Here is a 23957-nt window from a genome sequence, read left to right on the forward strand (position 1 = left end):
AATGAATCATTGGGACCTCCCTTTAATAAACCCAAGTCAGAGACAGAAATGCAAGTTAGAAGTGGTTATAAATGTTATGCAGTGCTCCTAGACAGCTGTTGAGTTCAGTGGGACAGCATACAAGATCTGCACATTGTCATGGGCTTTAAAATGAAAAACCACAGTAAATCGTTTTAAAAGACAAGCCAATGTAGATATTTTCATTAATGAGCATGAAACCAACCACTAAAACCTCAAAGATTTATTTACCGCATTGCGCTGTGGAAAGATTAACACAGGTACAACAGTTAAATGGAACAAAAAAAAGTTTACTAAAACAAAAAGTTTTACAGAAATCTTTCTTCCCCCACACCATCCCCCAGACAAGCCATACAAAGTAACAAGCTTTCTTAGGATCTACATTTGAGAGTCACAATATTGATGCGCTGCTTTTTCCTTTCCTTTACTGACTGGACGAACTAATAACCAGCTAAGCTGCTTAATCTATTGCACCTAAAAAGAAAAAGTTACTACTCTTGGCGAAGGGCATGATTTACTGTGTACAAGTTAGCTGCTTTCAAAATGCTTTTAGCATCACAAAAAATAAAACCCAGAAAATGAAAACTTACAATAGGGCAGCTAACTAAGCAGATTTTCATTCACAGTGCTAAGAAAAAAAATACGCCAGTCTTGGTAAATAAAGCAGAGGTCCATCGCTGCTTTAAAATTAACTGGGTGGCAGGGAGGGCGGGGGGGAAAATTAGAAAAGCAAAGTGGTATATACTCTGCTCATGCTTTAATGGTGAATCGGAACATGACAAATAGTCTCTAATATGCATTTAAACACCAAGAATTTTATTTGTTTGGGTTTATTCTGCAGTTTTCTAAGACTGTTCTTTGAATGCAAGGAAAGAGATCTTGGCAGAACAAGGATTGTGATGTGCATTCAACTTCATCTGGAATTGCTGTTCCCACTGGCATATAGCCTAGTCCATGTTCTGGCTGCAAGATAAAGACATATTTAAGCAAATAATTCTCATGTGAAAACTGCTTTCAAACTATTTCAATATTTTACAGGTTGAGTATCCTTTATCTGTAAATCCGAAAACTGAACACATCCAAACACCACACATTTTTTGGAACCTTATCGACCTTTAGTGCAAGAAGCCTCTGACCTGAGCCAACAAACCTCACTGACCACACCTGACCTTTAGCGCAGGAGGTCTACTTGCTTGTCTGCACTGCTTACCTTGCAAACCCTCTCGTACAACCAGAGTCACAGAGGGCGCCACGGGTGGGAACTTATTACAAGTACCTTGTATTTATTATTCAGTGGTACATCTTACTTTTCTAGCCATTTTATTTACTTTAGACTATAGCTAGCCTAGGCGTCAGCCACTCTAATATAATTAGGCCTAGGTTTATATATGGTATCCCAAAACCAAAATCATCTGAAATCCGAAATGCAATCAGCCCCGAGGGTTTCGGATAAAGGATATTTAACCTGTATTAGTAACAAAATTAGCAGCAATGATTTGATCACAAGCCCTTGAAAACAATCTGTCTGGTACAAAAATAAAACAGGAGAGGTGGCTCAACAACGGCTTACAAAAGAAATTAGGGACAGTATTAGATCCAAAGAGAAGACATATATAATTGCCAGAAAAAGCAGCAAGCCTGAGGATTGGGAGCAGTTTAGAATTCAGCAAAAGTGGACAAAAAGATTGATCAAGAAGGGGAAAATGGAGTACGAGAGTAAACTTGCAGGGAACATAAAAACTGACCGTAAAAGCTTCTATAAATATGTGAAGAGAAAAAGATTAGTGAAGACAAACATAGGTCCCTTACAGTCAGAAACAGGTGAAATTATAATGGGGAACAAAGAAATGGCAGAAGAATTGAACACATTTTGGCTCTGTCTTCACAAAAGAGGACACAAATAATTTCCCAGAAATGTTAGGGAACCAAGGGTCCAGTGAGAGGGAGGTATTGAAGAAAGTCAGTATAATTAAAAAAACTATGATGCTAGAGAAATTAATGGGGTTAAAGGCTGAAAAATCCCCAGGGCCTCATAATCTACATCCCAGAGTACTAAAGGAAGTGGCCCTGGAAATATTGGATACATTGGTGGTCATCTTCCAAAAGTCTAGATGCTCTGGAGCAGTTCTTACAGATTGGAGGGTGGCAAATGTAACCCCACTATTTAAAAAAGGGAGAGAAAACACAGAAAATTTCAGACCAGTAGCCTAACATCAGTAGTGGGGAAAACACTAGAGTCTATCATAAAAGACGTGGTAACAGAACACTTGGAAAACATTAACGGGATTAGATAAAGTCAGCATGGGTATATGAAAGGGAAATCATGTTTAACTAATCCACTCCCACTGGAGTTTTTTGAGGATGTAATTAGTAGAATAGATAAGAGAACCAATGGATGTGGTGTATTTGGATTTCAAGATGGCTTTTGATAAGGTCCCACATATGAGGCTAAAGGGCAAAATTAAAGCATATGGGATTGGGGGTAATATACTGTCATGGATTGAGAACTGGTTGACAGACTGGAAACAGAGAGTGGGAATAAATGGGTCTTTTTCCAGGTGGCAGGTGGTGACTAGTGGTGTACCGCAGGGATTAGTGCTTGGGCCCCAGCTATTCACGATATATATAAATGACTTGAATGGGTGAACCAAATGCAATATTTCCAAGTTTGCTGATGACACAGAACTGGGTAGGGTTGTGACTTGAGGAGGATGCAAGGAGGCTTCAGGGCATGGGCAAAACCATAGCAGATGCAGTATAACGTAGATAAATGTAAAGTTATACTCTTCAGTGTGAAAAACAGAAACGCAGAGTATTATTTAAATGGTGATATATTGGAAAATGTGGATGTACAAAGGGATCTGGGTGTCCTGGTACACCCGTCAATGAAAGTAAATAGACAGGCACAGCAAGCAATTAGGAAGGGAAATGGTATGTTGGCCTTCATTACATGAGGATTTGAGTTCAGTAGTAGGGACGTCTTACTGCAGTTATACAGGGCCTTGGTGAGACCACACTTTGGAGTATTGCATGCAGTTTTGGTCTCCCACCTAAGAAAGGATATACTTGCCATAGAGGGAGTGCAGTGAAGGTTCATTAGGCTGATACCAGGGATGGCAGGACCGTCGTATGAGGAGCGATTGGTTCGACTGGGGCCTGTATTCACTAGAGTTTGGGAGAGTGAGGGGATCTGATTGAAATGTATAAAATTCTAACAGGGCTAGACAGACTGGATGCAGGGAGGATGGTTGGGGAGTCTAGAACCAGGGGCCACAGTCTCAGGATATGGGGCAGGCTATTTAGGACTGAGATGAGGAAACATTTTTTCCACTCAGGAGGGTGGTCAACCTGTGGCATTCTCTTCCACAGAAGGCTGTGGAGGCCAGGGCACTGAGCATATTCAAGAAAGAAATTGATAAATTTTTGGATATTGGGGCATCAAGGGATATGGAGAGAAAGTGGGAATATGAAGTTGAGATGGAGGATCAGCCATGATCATAATGAATGGTGTAGCAGGCTCAAAGGGCCGAACGGTCTACTCCTGCTCCTAGTTTCTATCCTCATTTTAGAAGCGTAATAATCAAAACGATCCCATCCAAAGCCATGTTTTTCTCCCACGATTGCAGTCAGCAACTGATTGGGATATATTTTTATACCTGAAATACCCCCCAGAGTGCAACTGTGTAAAGTGATACTTCCAGAGACAATTGGTATTATCCAGTTTATAATTAGAATTGCACCTGCAAAGCATCTAGGGAAAACCCTATTGCTCATTGCTGGCTGCATGGGTTGTTTCTGCCTGGACCCAAGTGCAAACAATCACTTCCACAAAACTTGCTCCCTCTTTGCTGGAGACAGCATTAAAAGTGAGGATTGAGAAAAGTCCCAGGAAAGCAAGGGACTTGGGCTGGCTGGAGAAAGAGACGCAGAGCTTCAATCGCCATGCATGTTGGAATCTGCATCCACAGCGTGAGAGCTGCGGGAAGAGCAGGGAGGAGACAAGGTGGGGCGGGGAGAGCAGAAAAAAAAAAGGAAAATGCCACCCCAGGTTAAACATGTTATACAACACAAGGCAAGAGCATCTTAGCAAAGTCAGTGTCAAAAAGGCCATAGCTGGGTTTATTGAGACCTGTTTAAGAATTAAAGATACATGTAAAATACATAGCTAGAGCTTATAATTTCTATTTCCTTTACTTAACTAGCTGAATATCAAATGATCACATGTACCTGTTTCTATGGCTTGGGCTTCATTGCTCTTCCACTGTTCAGCTACATCATTTGCTAATGGATCATCTGGATTTGGAGCACTTAACAATGCCTGGATTGATAGCAGTACTGTACGAATCTGCAAAGCTGGGGACCACTTATCTGTGGAATCAAAACATTACAAGCCATGACATTAACATTCTCGTTAAAAATACACAAATGTTGCATTTGCCACTGGTACAATGAATAAAATTTACGTGCAGAAACTAGAAGCAGCCATTACCTTTCAGAATATCTAAACAGATTCTGCCCAGCTTGTCTACATTTGGGTGATATATTTTGGTCATAAAGCGAACTTTTGGAGCTGCCATTGGATATTCTTCTGGAAGAAATAGTTCAAGTTTAAAAGTTCCACCCTCAAATGGGGAGTCCTGTGGACCAGCTATAACAACATGAAAGTAGCGTGCATTGAATTCATCTGCTTCTGCCTTTATACCAGGCACTGGCTCTGCGTGCAAACGCTGGGTTTCCTGTAAAACGATGAAAAAAAGAATTGTTAGTAATGCACAGTCCAAAACAACATGAAATTACATTTCTAAATGAATATTATACACAGTATTATGTTTCCATTATCACGGAATGCTGAATCAAGGGAGCCAATAGCATTTGTGGTTTTAAAATATTCCATATTGAATTACAGAGCCATATTTACTGCTGCGTTTTCAACTTCACAGCAGATTTATTCAACTGCACTTGTTACATAATGTAAAGTCCACTTGTGAACATGTATCCAACTCATCCAAAACAAACAACACTTCTTAAGTGTCAGCCAAGGCCCAATGGTAGCTTTCTGACTGAGGTGAGAATGCTAAGGAGTTCAAGTCCCACTCCAGAGGCTTAAGAGCATAATCCAGGCTGACACTTCAGTGTAGTACTGAGGAAGTGCTGCACTATCAGAGAGGCTGTCTTTCAAATGAGATGTTACGCCATGGCACTCTTTGGGAACAGCAGCCATTGCAGCGCTCAAACTACCTGCCAGGTTGCCTACATTATAACAGTTGCTACACTTCAAAGTACTTGGCTGGAAAGTGCTTTTGGATGTCCTGAGGTCATGAAACGCAAGCTCTTCTTTATCTCACAGCTAAGAAGAATTTGAAACCAGCAGTTACATAGTAAAAGTGCTGGCATAAATATGGCTGGGTTTTAATTCAAGCCACGTGCTTAAACAAAATTCAAGGCAAACAGATACGGTGCATGATTTCTGCTCTTTAAATACTTAAAGTTGCAATCACCAAACCAGTTGGAGTATTTTAACCCCATAATGTGTGTCAGAAAGGTCACTAGATATTAAAACAGTTGTGTCCAATAAGGGCACTTCCTATATTGAGGATTATAAAGGTTTTCAGGTCTTTGTGCAGAGTCCGCTGCAAACGTTTCTATCACTAAACTTCATTTTTGAGTGTAGTAATGTGCTGATAAGTCAAATCCTGAATAGATAAAAATCAGATAATCCTGTGGATACATTAATATCCAGAAGCATGATTGAGCCCCAGCCTCAATAGCTTTTTTGGGGAAAAGAATCCCAGGTTTCCACTCTGCTTTGTGTGAAGCAGTGCTACATGTATCAGGAGGATATAATAATGTAAAATAGTGTTACTTGTGCCTATATGTGCCTGTGTGAGACTTAATTGGAATAAAGGCAGCTGGTCTGAAGGCTTTGATGTAAACATGGGGGAAATTTAGAATGTAAGGTGTAGAAGGACATTTGCATTTTTAAATAAACCAGATGAGATTGTTTTCAAAGGAGTGAAATGTGTCACTTAGCCAGGTGAAGTTTAGAAACAATGTTTCTTTTCCCCCAAAGATTACTGGTAAAACTGCGTGCTATGAAAGATTTTTATTAACTTCGTGCTATGAAAGATTTTTATTATCAGAGCGTGAAACAATGGGATAAAAGCCCATTTATTAATTTTAAAAATATTAAAATTAAAATTTATTAACTTTGCTTCCAATTTCCATCTCTCCATCACTTTCGCATGGTCCATCACTGACACTTCCCTTCTCTCCCTTGACCTCTCTGTCTCAATTTCTGGTGATAGACTGTCCACCAATATTCATTGCAAGCCTACCGACTCACAGCTACCTCGACTACAACTCCTCAGGCCCTGCTTCCTGTAAGGACTCCATCCCATTACCACTTTCCTAAACAGTGCTTCTGACATGTCTTCCTTCTTCCTTAACTGAGGTTTCCCACCCACAATGGATGACAGGGCCCTCAACCGCATCAGACCCATCTCCCGCACTTCTGCCCTCACACCTTCCTCACTCTCCCAGAACCATGATAGGGTCCCCCTTGTCCTCACTTTTTACCCCACCAGCCTCCGCATTCAAAGAATCATCCTCCGCCAACCCCAGCATGATGCCACCACAAAACATATCTTCCCTTCACCCCCCCATCCTCATTCCATAGGGACCGTTCCCTCCTGGACATACTGGTCCACTCCTCTATCACCCCCTACATCTCAACCCCCTCCCATGGCACCTTCCCATGCAATCGCAGAAGGTGCAACACCTGCCCCTTTACTTCCCCCTTCCTCACTGTCTAAGGGCCCAAACACTCCTTTCAAGTGAAGCAGCTCTCAACTTTGTCTACTTCATTCGCTGCTGCGGTCTCCTCTATATTGGAGGGGCCAAACGCAGACTGGATGACTGCTTTGCGGAATACCTTCGGTCTATCCACAAGCATGACCCAGACCTTCCTGTCGCTTGCTATTTCAACACACCACCCTGCTCTCATGCCCACACGTCCGTCCTTGGCCTGCTGCAATGTACCAGTGAAGCTCAACACAAACTGGAGGAAAAGCACCTCATCTTCCGATTAGGCACTTTACAGCCTTCCGGACTTAACACCGAGTTCAACAACTTTAGATCATGAACTCTCTCCTCCATCCTCACCCCTTTTTTCAAATATTTATTTTTAAATTTTATATATATTTCTTTCCCCCATCTATTTCTATTATTATTTTTAAAATTTATTTCCATTCATTGTTTTATCCCCACCTTTTAGCCTATTTTGATCTTTTCTCCCACACCTACCCCCACCCCACCCCTACTAGGGCCATCTGTCACTTGCTCATCCTGCTTTCTCTTTATGTCACCATTAGCACCTCTAGCTAATATCACCACCGTCAACTGCCCTTCGACCTTTTGTTTACGACATCTTTTGCAATCTCTCCTTTGCCTCCACCTATCACTGGCCTTCTATCCAACTTCACCTGCCCCACCCCCCTTAAACAGTATATATTTCACATTTCTACTTCTCTTTAGTTCTGAGCAAGTCATATGAACTCGAAATGTTAACTGTCTTTCTCTCCACAGATGCTACCAGGCCTGAGTTTTTCCAGCAATTTTTGTTTTTGCTTGTGAAACAATAGGAATTTGCATTCAAAGGGGAAAATATGTAAAAAGGAGCAAAGTTTGTGTGTAAGGGTAGGCATTTGTTAGATCTAATAAATGTGAAAAGCCTTCAAGCCCCATCCATGCCTCAAGCTGTTTTCAAAGAACTGAAGTTAAGAAAACTCACTTTGAATTCGACTGGTTCAGAATAGTGTGTTACTTTGCCCGAGTCTTTTAAAATCTGTGTGTCTTACTGTTGCCTTAATGAATATGTAACTGGGAGTCAGATTAAGTAGGGGATTTAGGAGTTATTATAGTAGTAATTTGTAGATCTATGTACTTAAAATCATTTTTTCTATTAATAAATATTTAATCTAGTTTTGTAAAAATCTAAGACGTGGTGGTCTTATTACTATTGAATTCAAGGCATACATCTCAAATTTATACAAATTGCAAAACAAGTTGTGGCAATTGTTTCAAGCTTCCCTTTGGGATTTGAACAACTCGGCATTTACCATCGGCTGTGCCATAACATTTGGTATCACCCCTGAACAGCCTAGCCCTAAAGTTATGCCCCCTTATTCTGGATTTCCCCCACCAGAGAAAGCTGCTTTCTCCCTCTCTCCACCCTATCAAACCCTTTATCTTAAATCACTCAGGTTTCTTCTTAACCCTGTATATTCAAGGGACAGGCCTAGTTTATGCAACCCATCCTTATAATTTAAACCCTTAAACCCCGATATCATTCTGTCAATCTGCAATGCCAATGTGTCCTTCCCAGAGCCTAGAACGGAATGCAGTACTGCAGATAGGGTCTAACTAATGTTATATAACTGTAACTCGACTTCCACTTCATACTCAATAATTCAAGATAATTTTATTTGGTATGGTGTCCCTGTTAATCTAAAGATTTCACTGAACAAACTCAGACATTTACAGCACAGAGGGCGGCTACTCGGCCCATTGTGTCCGCACCGGTCAATAAAGATCTGACTACACTAGTCCCATTTTCCAGCGCTTGACCCATAGCCCTGGAGGCTATGGCAATGCAAGTGAATATCTAAATACTTCTTAAATGTTGAAAGTTTCTGACTCAACCACCCTTTCAAGCAATGAGTTCCAGACTCCCACCACCCTTTGGGTGAAAAAAATTCTCCTCGATTCCCCTGTTAGCCTTCTACCTCTTACCTTAAAGTTATGCCCCTGGTTATTGACCCCTCTACTAATGGAAAAAGTGCCTTCCTATCCACCCTATCTATGCTCTCAATCTTATATACCACTATCAGGTCCCCTCTCTACCTTCCTTGCTCCAAGGAAAACAACCCCAGCCTATCCAAACTTTCCTCATAGTTCAGACCCTCCAGCCCAGGCAGCAGCCTGGTAAATCTCCTCTGCAATCCTTCCTATAATGTGGCAACCAGAACTAAATGCAGTACTCCAATCGTGGTCTAACAAAGGAGGAGTTCAGACTGTGCAAACTAAAGAGCAAAAATTACAAAGCACAATTTCTGCAAATTCAAATAGCTTTCTCTACATAGTTCACTGGGGGGCTCTTGTGGCCAAAACTTGCACAACAATATGATCAGAAAGCACACACAGACCCTGAATCCTTTTCGTCAGTGTGAAGTAACATCTGTTCTCATTAAATACAGGCTTTCTTGTAGGTATCCTAAAGCTCCTCAAGTGTTTTACTTGATGTACAAATAAAAAACAGTCCCAAGGGCAAGGGCAATTCAACTGATACCAAAATATTTCATAAGTGAGGTTAACAAAGATTAAAGTATCATTGGAAGTTATCAGAGACCCCACTGATTTTTGGTGACTATGATTATTCGATTTTATTAATTACAGTTTAGGTATCTTCACTTTTTCTTTTGGTGGGGGTGGGGGAGCATGAAAACTATGAATCAGTACTATTGGATTACAGAAGTAAACTACAATGAAATATAAAACTGGTTGGTATGAGCTTCTACAAGTATATAAAATAGCTACAGTAAACGTTGGTCCTGTGGAAGTCAAGACTAGGGAGTTAATAATGGGAAACAAAGAAATGGGGAAGAGATTTTGAACAAGCACTTAGTATGTCATTATGCTAAAAGTATAGTAGGAAAACAAGAGACAAAAGAGAAAAGCTTAAAACAATCATGATCACTAGAGAAAAAGTACTAGCAAAACTAAAGGGATTAAAAACCAACAATCCCCAGGACTGATGGCCTGCATCCTAGGGTTCTAATAAAGTAGCCGTGGAGAAAGTGGGCACATTGGTTGTGATCTTCTAAAATTCTCCAGATTCTGGAAAGGCCCCTGGGGATTGGAAAACCGCAAATATAACATCTCTATTTAAGAAACAAGGGAGGCAGAAAGCAAGGAACTATAGGCCGGTTAGCCTAACATCTGTCATCAGGAAAATGTTTGGAATCCATTAAGTAGCAGGACATTTCAAAAAAATCATACTACCATTAAATTAAGTATTCCTTTATGAAAAGGAAAATACTGTTTGATAAATTTAGATTCTTTGGGGATAGAGGGAAGCCAGTAAATATAGTGCATTTGGATTTCTAAAATGGTATTCAATGAGTGTCACATAAAAGGTTACACTGCTGCACAAGATGAGAACTCATGGTTGACACATCATTTTTAGGTATGCCTGGTCTTGCTCCTGCACTCTTCATTCAACCATTACCATCAAGCTGGGAGATCAACCCTGGATCAGTGAGGGATATACCAGGCCGTGAGGTTACATAATGTGATTATATCCAATTCTGCTGCTGATGGCCCACAGCGCCTCATGGGTGCCCAGACTTGAGTTGCTAGATCTGTTCAAAATCTATCCCATTTAGCACAGTGGTAGTACCACACATGGAAGGTATCCTCAATGAAGTGTTGGGAAAGGAGTAGTAGTAGGTGGTAATCAGATTTCCTTGCCCGTGTTTGACTTGACACCATAAGACTTCATGGGATCCACAGGCAATGTTGAGGACTCCCAGGGCAACAGCCTCCCAACTGTATACCACTGTGCCATCACCTCTGGTTGGTTTGTCCTGCTAGTTGGACCAGACATATCCAAGGATGGTGATGTCTCTGACATTGGCTGTAAGGTATGGTCCAGTGAGTATGACCACGTCAGGCTTGACTAGTCTGTGGGACAGCTCTCCCAAATTTGGCACAAGTGTTAGCAAGGAGGACTCTGCAGGGTCGACAGGGCTATTATGCCGCGGTCATTTCTGGTGCCCAAATCAATGCTAGGTGATCATTCCTTTTTGACTTTGTAGAGATCTGATGCAACTGAGTGACATGCTAGGCTGTTTCAGAGAACATTTAATCAATCACATTGCTGTGATCTGAAGTCACATGCAGGCCAGACAGATAAGGATAGCAGATCATTAGTGAACCAGATGGGTCTTTATGATAATCCACTAGCTTTTAATTTCAGATTTATTACTTGAATTTATATTCCACCAACTGCCGTGGTGGGATCTGAACCCATGTCCCCAGAAAACCAGCCTGGATCTCTGGATTACTAGCCCAGTGACATTACCACTACACCACCACCTTGTCCTGTTAGCCACTTCAGTAGGAAGTCTAGAAAAGCAAAACATCATTTAACTGGAGAGACTGCAGAATGTTGCTGGGGGGTTGTGGGGCGGGGGGAGAGATCAGGTTGTCCTTGTACGTGTTTCAAAAAGTCAACTTGCAGGTATAACAAGTGATTAGGGAGGCAAACAAAATGTTGGCCTTCATTGCAATGATGATGCAGTATAGAAGTAGGGAAGTCTTGCTAGAACTGTATAGGGCATTAGTAAGAGCACACCTAGAGTATTATTTGACAAACTTGCATCGGACTGGTGGCAGTTCAGAGATTCATGAAGTTGATTCCTGGTTTGTCTCAAGGGAAGGTTGAGCAGTTGGGTCTATACTCATTAGAGTTTAGGAGAATGATGTGATCTTATTAAAACACACAAGATTATGAAGGGACTTGACAGGCTGGATGCTGAGAGAATGTGGTCCCAACTAGGGGGATACAAGTCTCAGAATAAGGGATCTCCCATTCTTCTGAGGGTCTTTAATCTTTACAATTCCCTTCCCCAGAAAGCAATGGAGTATAAGTCATTGAACATATTCAAGGCTCAGATAGATTTTTGAACTATGGGGCAGGTCAAAGATTATGGAGAGCAGACAGGAAAGTAGAGTGAGGCCAAGAGCAGCCATGATCGTATTGAACAGTGGAACAGGCTTGAGAGACCCTATTGCCTATTCCTGTTCCTACTTCTTATGTTTTTAATGGCCAATTAACATAGCATCGGGTGATGCCTGCTTGGTTGAGGCAACTGCTGCATTAATTGTAGTTGATGCAAGAAAAATAGATCAGTTTGAGCCCTCACTTGTACTCATGTGCCTCATGGCGTTGTATGAATTTTGAGCTACATTTAGACTAACATCATCAGTAATGTGTGTGCACACATGTGCATTTAAATGGCAAGGTGGCAGCGACAAAGCTAGACATTTCCCAGAACTAACAGCCAATACATCGGTCTACTAGCTTTTACATCTCACAACTAGAGTTGGCTAGTAAGAAGTAATGTCTCAGGGGGGAAAACATTTGTTTTCTGCATAATAATTATAAAAGCTTCTTGCTTCATCGTTTTTTAAAAATTCATTCATGGGATGTGGGCATTGCTGGCTGGGCCAGCATTTAATGCCCATCCCTAACTGCCTTTGAGAACTGAGTGGCTTGCTAGACCATTTCTGAGGGCATTTAAGAGTCAACCACATTGCTGTGGGTCTGGAGTCACATGGAGCTAGACTGGGTAAGGGACAGCAAATCCTAAAGGACATTAATGAACCAGATGGGCTTTTATGACAATGGTTTCGTGGTCATAATTAGACTTTTAATTCCAGACATTTTTTAAAATTCAAATTTCACCATTTGTCATGGTGCGATTTGAACCCAGGTCCCCAGAGCATTCCCATGGGCATCTGGAGTCCAGTGTCAACACCACTACTCCACCCTGTACTTGATATATGTACTATTAGATTCCCAGTGGTACTTGTGGCAAGTTGAAATGACATGATGGTTTAGATGTCCCTCTCCTTACAAAACAACTACAATCTATATTCCACATCCCCTTAAGGCAATAAATTCAAAGGTTACTTGTTAATCAAACTAAAGATCACAACCCCGTTTGCAGGAAGGCTGATTAAGTGTCTGGGACAGTTATGTTTCAGAAAATCTATTTGAACATTTGAATGATTACAATTTCCTTTTTAAAAAGTAGTTCATTTGTATTTAGCACCATGTGACAACAAATACACAAGACAATTTCCATCTAAATTAAAGCGCAAAACTTCTCAAACAGTAAATGCTCACCACTCCACCTCCAGTGGCTGAAGCAAATTCTTCTGCAATTTCATGCTGTAGTGCTGTTATGGCAAACACGAATGTCTAAAAAAGATGCTGCATTGCAGTGAACAAATTGAAGGCTTATTATTTCAGATAAATTGACCGTTGCTGTCTGTGGGATTAATGGCTGCCAACAGCACTTCAACAGTAATTATACCTTAGCTGCCCACAATTAAAGTACTATCTAAATGCAAATGCCATTCTCTAGCTAAGTGACCCTCAATGCTACTACTACAGATATCCACCGAATTCCAACACTCTAATCTCTACTTCAGAATGATTATACACTGCCTAACTGAATTGAGATATTGCTATTTTAATAGTGTACTTATGTGAATCATAGGACTATGCAGTACATAAATTCTCCAGCAGAAAGAATGGGTACCCAACCTGCTCCTTCACTTTTGTTAATGAACTCTAAAGCCACTTGCTAGGTGATCTCAGAACAGAAGAATTTAAGATCAGGAAACAGCCAGAAGGCGCAATAATCCCATCCCTGTTTACTGTGGCATGATATATCTGTATTTTTTTATATTATTTCATGGGATGTGCACGTAATTGGCTAGGCCAACATTTGTTGCCTATTCCAAATTGCCCATGCAAAGTTGGCGAGCTGCCTTCTTGAACGTCTGTAGTCCATGATGTCAGTATACCCATAATGCTGTAGGACAGGAGATCCAGAGACAGTGAATATGGTTCCAAGTCAGAACAGAGAGACTTGGAGGGAAATTCGCAAGTGATTAAGTTCCCATGTGCCCGCTTGCCCTTCTAGGTGGTAGAGTTAGCAGGTTTCCAAGCTGCTGATGAAAAAGGCTTAGCAAGTTGCTGCAATACATCCTAAAGGAATAGGGTCTAGCAAACCCATTTGACCAGAACAAAGTAATTTGAAGTGACAGCACTGAATTTGAACAGAACGTCATGCTTCCCACAGTAAGCTGCAAGTTCTGGAAATGTGAAAATATCAGTTTGTAACTGATTAGAAATCACTTGCTATAAGCCACTTGCTTTAACAATGACTCAACAAGACAAATCTTACAGCCCAAACTCTTTAGGTATGCATACATTTTAGTCAACATCACGTTATCACAACACAGCAAGTTCTCATGGCTACCAAAGCAATCTGCCTCATGAATTCTTAAAATAAATATTTATGTTGCACTCCCCAATAGCTCAGTGAGTAAACACACACCTGGGGTGGAAGAGTTAAGAAGCTGGCAATTCAGTGCCCAATCTGTGCTAATAAGTACACTATCCTGGATATCAAAACAGGATTGACTTCTAGTTCAGAGTAGAATGATCTGCCAACATTGGACTCCTGACAATGTGTAAGTCAAATCCATTTTTTTCCCCATTTTTAACCAATGTTTTGAAACTGCATTCAATAATTCCATTTGTTTTTCAGTGAAAGCCACAAACCAGTGACCTTGCACACAGGCAAACTAATTTGTAAAGTGTTTGAGAACAATTCACCAGACTTGCAGGAATTAAGGAGAGTTGAAGCAGGAGAAATAGAAGAAAAGAGAACAATATCCAAACAGAGGATCAATACAGTTAATAGAGGGGTCTAGAGCAGTCTTTAATTCATCGCTGTCAAACAAACTGCACAGTTTATAAAGATATTTAGAGTTGTAGACTATTAGCAGCATTCACCATTTGAAACGAACACATCACCACAAGACAAGTATTGCATTCTCAGTCTGCCAAAACCTGAATACAGACAAGGTTAAATGCAGCAGTTAAATGCTACAGGATCCTACAGCAACAGAATAACAATAAATGTGGCAACAACTTGTGGCCGGTAAAGCAATATGAGATGTCTGGGCTCTGGGGTCCTCTGGAAAACAAAAAAGTTGTGTAGCATTATTTCAAACTATTATGTGGAAAAAAAAACCCAATATACTGCAATATTCTTTGCCCTTTCAGTAAAGGTTAGACGTTACAAAAATACTGATTGGTTGGAGTGTACCAAGCAGCCAGATTGAGATAATTAACACGAGCTGCTACCTTCAGTTTCACATGAGTCGACAAGTTATGTTTGAATCTCACTCTTAGCTACGCAACATCCTCAATCAATAAAACACCATAAGTTATATTACAAACTTACGGCTTACATCATAAGCCTTTGAATATTTATTCATATAGAAGCAGAATTGCTAAATATACTTGCATCATCTGAGTGAGACGCACTAAGTGCAGGTAGATGGCATTTTGGATGAGCTGAAGTTTATGAATGACAAAGGATGAGGGGCCAACCAGGTTGAGTGTGGAGGGAACAAATGCATGGATGAGGGTTACAACTAGAGGAGATAGGAGGCATTGGCAGAGATGGGCAATGTTACAGTGGTGCAAGTAAATATGGCATCAGGAGCTCAGGTTCAAATACAGGGCCAAGGCTGGGGTCGGCTTAAACTGAGACAGTGGCCAGGAAGAGTGCTGGAGGCAAGGGTACGGGGCTCATGTGGAGCATGAAGACAGAGACTTTGTTTTTAACTGGAAGAAATTGCAGTTCACCCTGGTCTAGATGTCAGTCAAACAGGAAAGCAACTCAAAGGCAGCAGAGGAATCTAGAGAGGTGGTGGCAAGGTAGGGTGCTGTCACCTTACATGTGGTACCTGGCATCACCTTCAGGTGATGTCACTGAAGAGTAGCTTGCAGATCTGGAAGAGGAGGGGACCAACAACAGGTCCTTGCAGGACTCCAGAGGTAATGGCACAGGGGCAGGGAGAGAAGCAATTGCTGGAAATATTCTGGCTACAATTAGATAGTTAAGCAGGTTGCTTGCAGCTAAGCATGGGCAGTCCCACTGAGCTGGACAGATGAAAATTACAGCACAGAAAAAGGTCATTTGGCACAACTAGTCCATGCTCGTGTATAAGCCCCCTCACACCCTCTATTTATCCTGATCAACAAAACCTATTCTTCCCCCTCCATGTTGATCTAGCTGCCCCTCAAATGCAGCTATTCTCTTTGCCTCAACTAATCATGATAGCGAGTTCCACATCCTAACCATTCTCCTGAATTCCCTGTTGGATTTATTATTGACCATACCATATTTATAGCCCCTAGTTTTGGTTTCCCCAGAGTGTAAGCAAAGATATTGAAAGTGTGGTATTCCATAATACCACTGTTTAGTTTGACAAACTGTACATAAAGCCAAATGTGAAAGTGCATCGAGAAATAATAATCAAAAGTAAACCAAGCTTTGTCTATATAATTAGGAGTCAGACTTCCAGCATATATCAGCAGATATGGTCACAAAGCTGTGTTGCCTCTGGGATAAAAAATTGTGACTGGCTCAAATAAGATTAAACAGGAAGTGGTAACTTAAGTTACTAAACTGCTTAAACTAATTCCTTCACAATTATTACAAAAATGTATTTTTTAATGCTAGAAAGTCTTGTCAGAAGGGCACCTCTCTCGGCTTGGGGGTCGAGTTGGAGCTTTCATCTGCTTTTTACTAATTTTATGCATGAGACACATGCATCCCAAATTAAAAAACAGTTCTGAAGAGTCATATTGGACTCAAAATGTTAACAGTTTCTCTCTCCACAGGTGCTGCCAGATCTACTGAGTTTTCCCAGCACTTGTTTTTATTTCAAATCTTCAGCATCTGCAGTATTTTGCTTTTTAAAAATGCATCATGAATTCTAATTTTCATTGCATGGAACAATACCCATGTGCTGTAATGTCAAGGAAGAAAATTACAGATACCAAAAGTAGTATCTAGTTATCCTGGAATGATAACTTGGGAGGAAAGGATGAGCAAGCTGGGCCAGTACTCATTGCAGTTTAGAAGAATGAAAGGTGCTTATGAGGGACAGGCAGGAAAGTGGAGTTAAGGCCACAATTAAAGATAACAGAGCAGGTTCAATAGGCCAAATGGCCTACTTCTATTTCTTATGACCTTACCTACTCCTTTAATTAAATAATCTTGTTTAACTACGTCCTTACTACTCTGCACCTCCTCCCCTTGGGCAGCCTCATGCTTAATGATACCTTGATCAGCATTCTGGCTATGCTTCTCAGTCATTCTGCATATTCTCACTGGTACTGATCAAGTACTTTGTTATGGGTGGACAGGAGCAGTGGCTGCTGAATCACTGCCACCACCTCTCCCAAGTTACCATTACCCAGTCACACACTCCCTTCCTACACCTTGTTATGTGGCTGCACACTGAAGTAAACTATCCAGCAATTCCTTTTTGTGTGTTGAGAGCGCCTTTCTAGTTCAAACTCCAGCTCAATAGCTGTGAGCCAGGGTGTTGAGACGGGACACATTTCCTGTAGTTGTGGCAGTCTGAGTCAGTCTTGCTGCCCACAAACACACTCATACTACATCCCTGATACAGCCTGCACCACATCTTTATCAATTCATTAGTTATTTGTAATTTTTTTAAATATTAAAAAATTAAGTTTTTAGTTTGATGTCAAATAGTTACTGTGGTTAATTATTTGGCCATCAGTTATTAGCATCTTTAAATGCAGCTAGAATTTAATCACTAGCTCATTCTCCTTTGACTTATGCTTACTTGTACTAATATTAACTCCATAAGTCAAGCTCAACATAAACCACTAAAGATAAGACATATATCCAGATACCTACCCATGTAATAAAAACAGAAAATGCTGAAAAAAACTCAGGTCTCACCGCATCAGTGGAGAGAGCAACAGAGTTAATGTTTCGAGTCCATATGGCCCTTCTTCAGTGCAGCTCTGAAAAATACAGACTCGAAACATTAACTGTTTCTCTCTCCACAGATGCTGTCAGATCTGCTGAGTTTTTCCAGCATTTTCTGTTTTATTTCAGATTTACGCAGTTTTTTGGTAAAAACTTACCTATGTACTGCTCCTATGTTGATTATGTCACTTGAATATTTCCTGTGCAATTATTTACATATTTATTTGATGGCCCTTGCTCTAAATGAGTTAGCACCTCCTTCTCACCAAGCCCACACTGAATTCTCAACACCACCAAATTTCCATTGTCACTCACTAGCTCTGTGCACATAGCTCATATTAAATGATTACTTGGAATATGTAGAGATTACTATCAAACTTAATTTCTACATCACTGGCAAAGAGATGCAGACAGGCTCAAAACCAGCTTGTCCCCAGGGATGGATGAGATATACCCAAAGGTATGAAAGTAGCAGTGAAATCTACAAAGTACTGTCATTATGCTAGTCAACGAATACAGGAGGAGCCTCAAGGGATTGAAAATAGGTCAACACAGCAACTTTTATTCAACAGGGCGACAAAACAAACCCAAGCAACATTATACCTATTATTTTTTGCATCAACAGTTGCCAAATTAACATAGCAGAAAGCAGTCAATATGAATACAGAAGAGGGAAATCCTGACTGAAAAAATCTGACTCTTAAGACTAAAACTTGGATAGAGAAGGAATTGGACGAAAGAGAACTATTTCTGGGAGTGATGCTGGGTTGGAATGGTACAGAGATCAGTGAGTGATAACACCACTAATCTACACAAAGGATCTGGATTCATAAATATAGTGCATGTCAACAGATAAATTATGCCTGATTAAACAGCTGAGGAATAATAGCAAGACTTGGGATAGCATTTACAAATGGCTGGAAGTCTAGCAGGAGAATCTTGATAAAGATAATTGTAAGACATTACTTGCAAGAAGGGAGGTGTGAAGGAAGAAAATACTGGAAATATGATAAATGATCTACACATGAAATGTTCACTTGTCCATTATCACCTCAGATATTGACCAACTTGCTGAGACAAAATGACCCAGCATTTTGCTGTCTGGAGCAAGAGAGGGGTCATGGGTGCACAGAAAAGGCCATTACAAATGCAAACAAAGAATTAGAGTTAATACCTAGAGGAACAAAACTGAAAAGCTGGAAAGTCATGTTAACATTTATATGGACTCTTGGGTGGGCCACACAGTACCACACCATTCTTCACATTACAAAAGGGGTATAAAGATACTGGAAAGGATGCAAAAAAAAAATTCCCAACCACAGGTCAGTCTGGAGATCTTTTCTCTGGAAAAGAGAAGGCTAAGAGGCAGTCTAGAGATCAGATAAAAGATTTTGGTAGGTTAGATACAGAGAAGATACCTCCACTTTTGGCAGTGTCTAAAATATAATAGCGAAGTAAATCCAATAAGGAATTCAGGAAAAACCTCTTACGCAGAGTGTAATTAGAACGTGGTATTGTAGGTGAGACAAATAGTATTGATACTTTTATGGAGAAGCTAGGTAACTGCATGAAGGAGAAATAGATGGACATGTCGATAGGATTAGGTAAAGTAAGGTGAGAAGAAGCACATATGGAGCATAAACACTTGCACAGGCCAGCTGGGCTGGACAACCCTTTTCTGTACTGTAAATTCAATGCAATTGTGGATGGTGTGTCTGAGGTTAAACCAGGCATTTAGCAAAGCAGCTTAATATGTTATATTTAACTGTCTCATGTCCGATCTGGAATTTTTCAGGCTGTTGTTGTGGTGGAAAACTGCCCTGTCCAATTTCATCCAAAACTGAAACTCTACCTATGCATATCTCTGCAGGAATCAGCTGGGCAGAGAGGAACCACTAACTGTCAGCCATGTCTTAAATTATACACAGTTTTTCACGCTATTTTAGATAATTTTTTTAAAAATTGTATCCAAACAAGATATAATGCAGTCATATACCATAAGCCTTTTCCTTACAAGCCCTGACACTAAACTCAGCACTTGAGTATCTCCCTTTTTTTTGGCTAGCAGAACTGGACAAACTACAAAGGTGCAATCTGAGCAGACCATGGCACAATCTGACCATGACTTCCTGTGGCATTTAACTAGATCATGGAAGAACTCTACCTTAAAGCCAATTACCCACCTTGGTCCCATATCCCTTACACCACAGAAATCTCACTCAGATTTCAAGCTTTCATTCCACCTAGCCTCTACAGCTCTTTGGGTGAAAGATATGTCCCCCATTTTTTTCAATTTAAGTTCAACACTATGCATTAAATTCCATCTGCCGTTGTTCAGCGCACTGGTGTATTTTGTCTAACTCATTGTGATCTTTGTGCTCCCTCAATTCCACCATCCCTCCTTGCAAATAGGTTCTGAATCCAAACTACTGATGCAAAGTAAAAAAAAAAGCACTTGCACTGACATAGCATCTTTTACGACCTCAGGAGTGTTTCAAAATTCTTTACGGCCAATGAAGTACAAAATTGATTGAACTTCATATATGAAGTAGGAAATCATCCAGTTTGCACACAGCAAACTTCCACAAACAACAAGGCGATAATGGCCAGGGTAACCTGCTTTTGCCCTCTGGCAGTCTAAGCACATCATGGTGGGTTTACTTAGGTTGTCACTTGCTCAGAAGAACTTGGTTAAATTGGATCCATCCCTCCTAAAGCCACACTACTATTCATTATGTTGCACATTTTAATTTTCATGTTTACTCTTAGTTCTAATTGTAAAACGATGGAATTGACCAAGTCTATTGGTGTTACATTCTGATTTGACACTTCTTGAATTAAAGCATTACATTCCCATCTCTAGTCTTCTGATTCTCCTTCACTCGTGAGCCACAATGCCTCAGAGCTCTCTGGTCACTTTCGACAGTGAGCCAAAGACAATGGGGATCTCCATTTTAAGCTCTCTCAGCTTGTCTGGGACTTTCCCTCTGGTACTTTTTGTTGTTTCTGGGGATGGTGATGCCCTGGGTCAACTCTCGGGATGCAGGCTGGGAACAGATATGCAACCTACTAGAAGCTTCCACTGCAGCCAAAACGGAAAAGCTAATGTCGCACCAGCAGTTTAAATGTCACATTCTCTGCCTTGAAATCCGAACCCGGGTAACGAATATGCGCCGCCACAACATGGCTGGCGACCCACCCCACCCCGGCCCGGCCGAGAGCGACCCCGGGGTCACGTGATCACGTACCCCGCCCCTCCCCCTGGCGCGAGACCGCACCCCACCCCACCAACAGGCTCGAGGCCGTTGAAATGCGGATCGAGCGCCCCTTTCAAAAGCAAGAGTCATTCCAACCGCGCGCCCATCACCTCAGGTAGTTCCGGTCACAGACACGGGGAGTTCCCCCCGCCACACCGAGTAAAGAGCCCCCTCCAGCCACCGTTAATGTCTTACAGAAGAGATCGCAAGCCAAGAAACATCATCACCACCGCCCCAGCACCCTTCCGCCGCCAATTCCCGTGCCCTGTCTGTCAGTCAGTCAGGCCTGCCTCTCTCCCTCCCCTCCTCCCCAGGCTCTGCTCTGACGCAACCTGCCCGGTTCGGCGGCTGCGGCGACGGGCCTTCTCAGCCATCCTCGCCTCACCCCACCCCGGCCTTCCCGTGTAGGCCTCATTCACTGGGCCCAGCAAGCGGCAATCTCCCTCCCTCCCCGCCCACACAGCGCCAGCCGCCGCCATGTCGATGCCATGAGGCTCTCTCTTTTCAGGCTTCACTCGCTTGGAAGCGGAAGTGGTTTCGCAAGACCGGGGGGGGGGGGGGGGGGGCGGCAGGCGGGTGAAAGAGAGAGAGGAAAAAAAAAATCACCCGACCGCCTCAACAGGTAATTCATTATGTTTTTTAAATACACGTATGTAAAAGCAGTTTTTCCGAGTCCCGTACCTTGGTGATGCGCCTGGGAAGCCCGCCTGCCATGGTCGCTCGATGTTTTAGGCGGCGATTCTCTTTTTCTCTCTCTTCCCACAAAACTGCGGGAGGAGCTGGAGCCTGTCGTCTCTCTCTGTCCTCTCCTTTTTTTTCGCCCTTCCCCCCACTTCCGCGTGCGTCAGGGGTTCCGCGCGGGGCTGGCTGGGCAATGTCGTCCTCCGGCCAGCCCCGCCTCTACAGCTGGTCGCGCGGGGGAACTACAACTCCCAAGCTGCATCGCGGCTTCCACCCCTCCCCCGGCGGCTCGGGCTCTTGAGTACGTGCACAGTCGGGGAAATGAAAATGATACTGCATGGCTGGTAATGCTGTCGGTTAGGCATTATCTGGGAATCAAGGTTTCACCAGAATCTGCAACTTATTTTTTTGTGGAACGCTGTTCACAGAATGTTAACGGCACAGGAGGAGGCCGTTCGGCCCATCGTGCCTGCACGGGCTCTCCAAATGACCATTATGACTTAATGCCATTTCCCTGCCTTTTCCCCGTACCCCTGCACTGTTGAAAGGCATTAAATCACCAGGATCCCCCTCAGACCAATGGATATGTGCACTTTTTCGTAACCTAAGAGTTGGGTAAAGGAACTTTCCAACACCACCTTTAAGTTTAAAGATAATTCCAACAGTATTGAGTTTTTAAGCAAATTAGATTGTCTAACTTTTAAGTTAAATAATGCAAACTTTGAACAATGATTTACTCTACAGTGTCAAGTTTGCACCTGGCCTTGCCCACCCTCCCAGGCCTACAGTACTAACTAGCTTCAGTGCATCATTACACTAGCCACCTCACAGTTTGCCCAACCCAACAATGACTGTGTCCTAATCCTGCCTGACTCTGCACTAATGAGCTCCTTCACCCCCCTCTAGTGTTTAGCTTCCAGCCCTACATTAACCATCACCCAACTGACCCTACAGTGTCTAGTTTAAGAACTAATGCTGCTATAGTCAGCTCTGCATTGTCCAATCGAGCAGAAGCTTCCCTTGTAGTAGCCAACTCTCTCCACATTCCCCACCAGTGATGTAGTAACCCGCTCCCATTCTGCCCAAACTGATGCTGTAGTAGTCAGCTGTCTACATTCTGAGCCTGTCCCACCCTGTCCAAAAGTATAGTAAGAAGTTGTTCTCTGTGCCTGACCTTGTAGTGTCTATTTTCTGAGAAACTTGCATCAGTTATCTTACCAATGTACCAGCTCATCATTATCTCACTTTAACAAAACAGAATTACAGACAAAAGTTTTGGCCAGTTGATTGTTCCAAAGGCAGGAGTGGAGTCTAAAAATCTTATTGCGTTATTTGTATAGTAGGGCATTTTCCAGTGGTTTGGTCTTCCCTCAACCAACACCAACAAAACAGTAACTGGTTATTCATCTCACTGCTGTTTGTGAGATCTTATTGTCTGCATCTATTCCCCATCCCCCCAACTTTACCCTAACCCAGTTCCCCATCTATCTTCCCTGCTAACCCCCTTCTTTCTTAAGTTCCACACTCTTATCGCTCAACTTCATTTCTCCTTCCATGCCCTTTGCCTATGCTGCAGAGCTTTTTCCAGTTCCCACTGGGCCTATTGCTCCACCTTCACCAACTTTCCAACAGTTGGACAACGAACAGTTTACTTCTGCAAGCAGGGGATAGTGTAACTGTAGCTAAATTGCTTTTTGTGGGGAGCCATCATGGGCTAAGCAGGCTGAATGACCTCTGGTGCTGCAACTATTCTATGATTAGGACTTCCTTCCATGCATTAATCTGCCTCACAGTATAAGAATGCATAGGAAGTATTATGACCTCAGGAAAAGGTTTGCAGAACGGTAGTTAGTGGGTGGTATAATGTAGTGAAAGCAAATTTGGACTTTGTTGGGAAACCTAAATTTAAATTCCAGCCTTGAATATTGCTCACATTCCAATATCCCTGAGAGTTTCCTGACCTTGGCTGCATAGTGTAGAGGAAGTAAGGAGGCTGGGCTCGAGGCATTCATTTCAATTTTGCTATATTATGTCTCATGGTGGATAAGGAAGCATTCAGACTATTTGAGTTGCAATTTTCTAACCTACAGTCGAAGGAGGATATGGATAGTAGGAAATAAGATTGCAGGAGGTTGCAAAACACAATAACATCAGCTCTTAGAACCAAAGACCTGTTAAGATTTACAGCCCATCGGATCTGCTGGAGTAATCTAAAACTAATCCCAATGCCTCACTCCCCATAGCCCTGTATCAATCCTAGAGTATTCACACTTACCCCACTGTCTCCCCATAGCCCTCCATCAATCCCAAATTAATCTCC

The 23957-nt window shown here is 42.0% G+C and overlaps 1 protein-coding gene across 1 annotated transcript; it reads right to left on the minus strand.

Moving 5' to 3' along the window:
• Window positions 1–226: 226 nt before the first annotated feature.
• Window positions 227–21800, minus strand: ube2na (ubiquitin-conjugating enzyme E2Na). The gene is made up of 4 exons (XM_078553678.1): window positions 21638–21800; window positions 4508–4754; window positions 4246–4386; window positions 227–981 (listed from the first exon to the last, which is right to left on the minus strand). Exons 1-4 carry the CDS (start codon window positions 21668–21670, stop codon window positions 932–934), a joined length of 471 nt encoding a protein of 156 aa, XP_078409804.1. The 5' UTR covers window positions 21671–21800; the 3' UTR covers window positions 227–931.
• Between the last annotated feature and the right edge of the window lie 2157 nt (window positions 21801–23957).

This window comes from Cetorhinus maximus, chromosome 12 (assembly GCF_964194155.1).
Source record: "Cetorhinus maximus chromosome 12, sCetMax3.hap1.1, whole genome shotgun sequence".
NCBI lineage: Eukaryota > Metazoa > Chordata > Chondrichthyes > Lamniformes > Cetorhinidae > Cetorhinus > Cetorhinus maximus.

Coding starts and splice junctions, on each gene's coding strand:
- ube2na (XM_078553678.1), bottom strand. CDS start 21,670: ATGGCAGGCGGGCTTCCCAGGCGCATCACCAAG. Junction 4,755..21,637: donor TTCCCAGGCGCATCACCAAG/GTACGGGACTCG, acceptor ATCGTTTTACAG/GAAACCCAGCGTTTGCACGC. Junction 982..4,245: donor AGCCCAAGCCATAGAAACAG/GTACATGTGATC, acceptor TTTATCTTGCAG/CCAGAACATGGACTAGGCTA.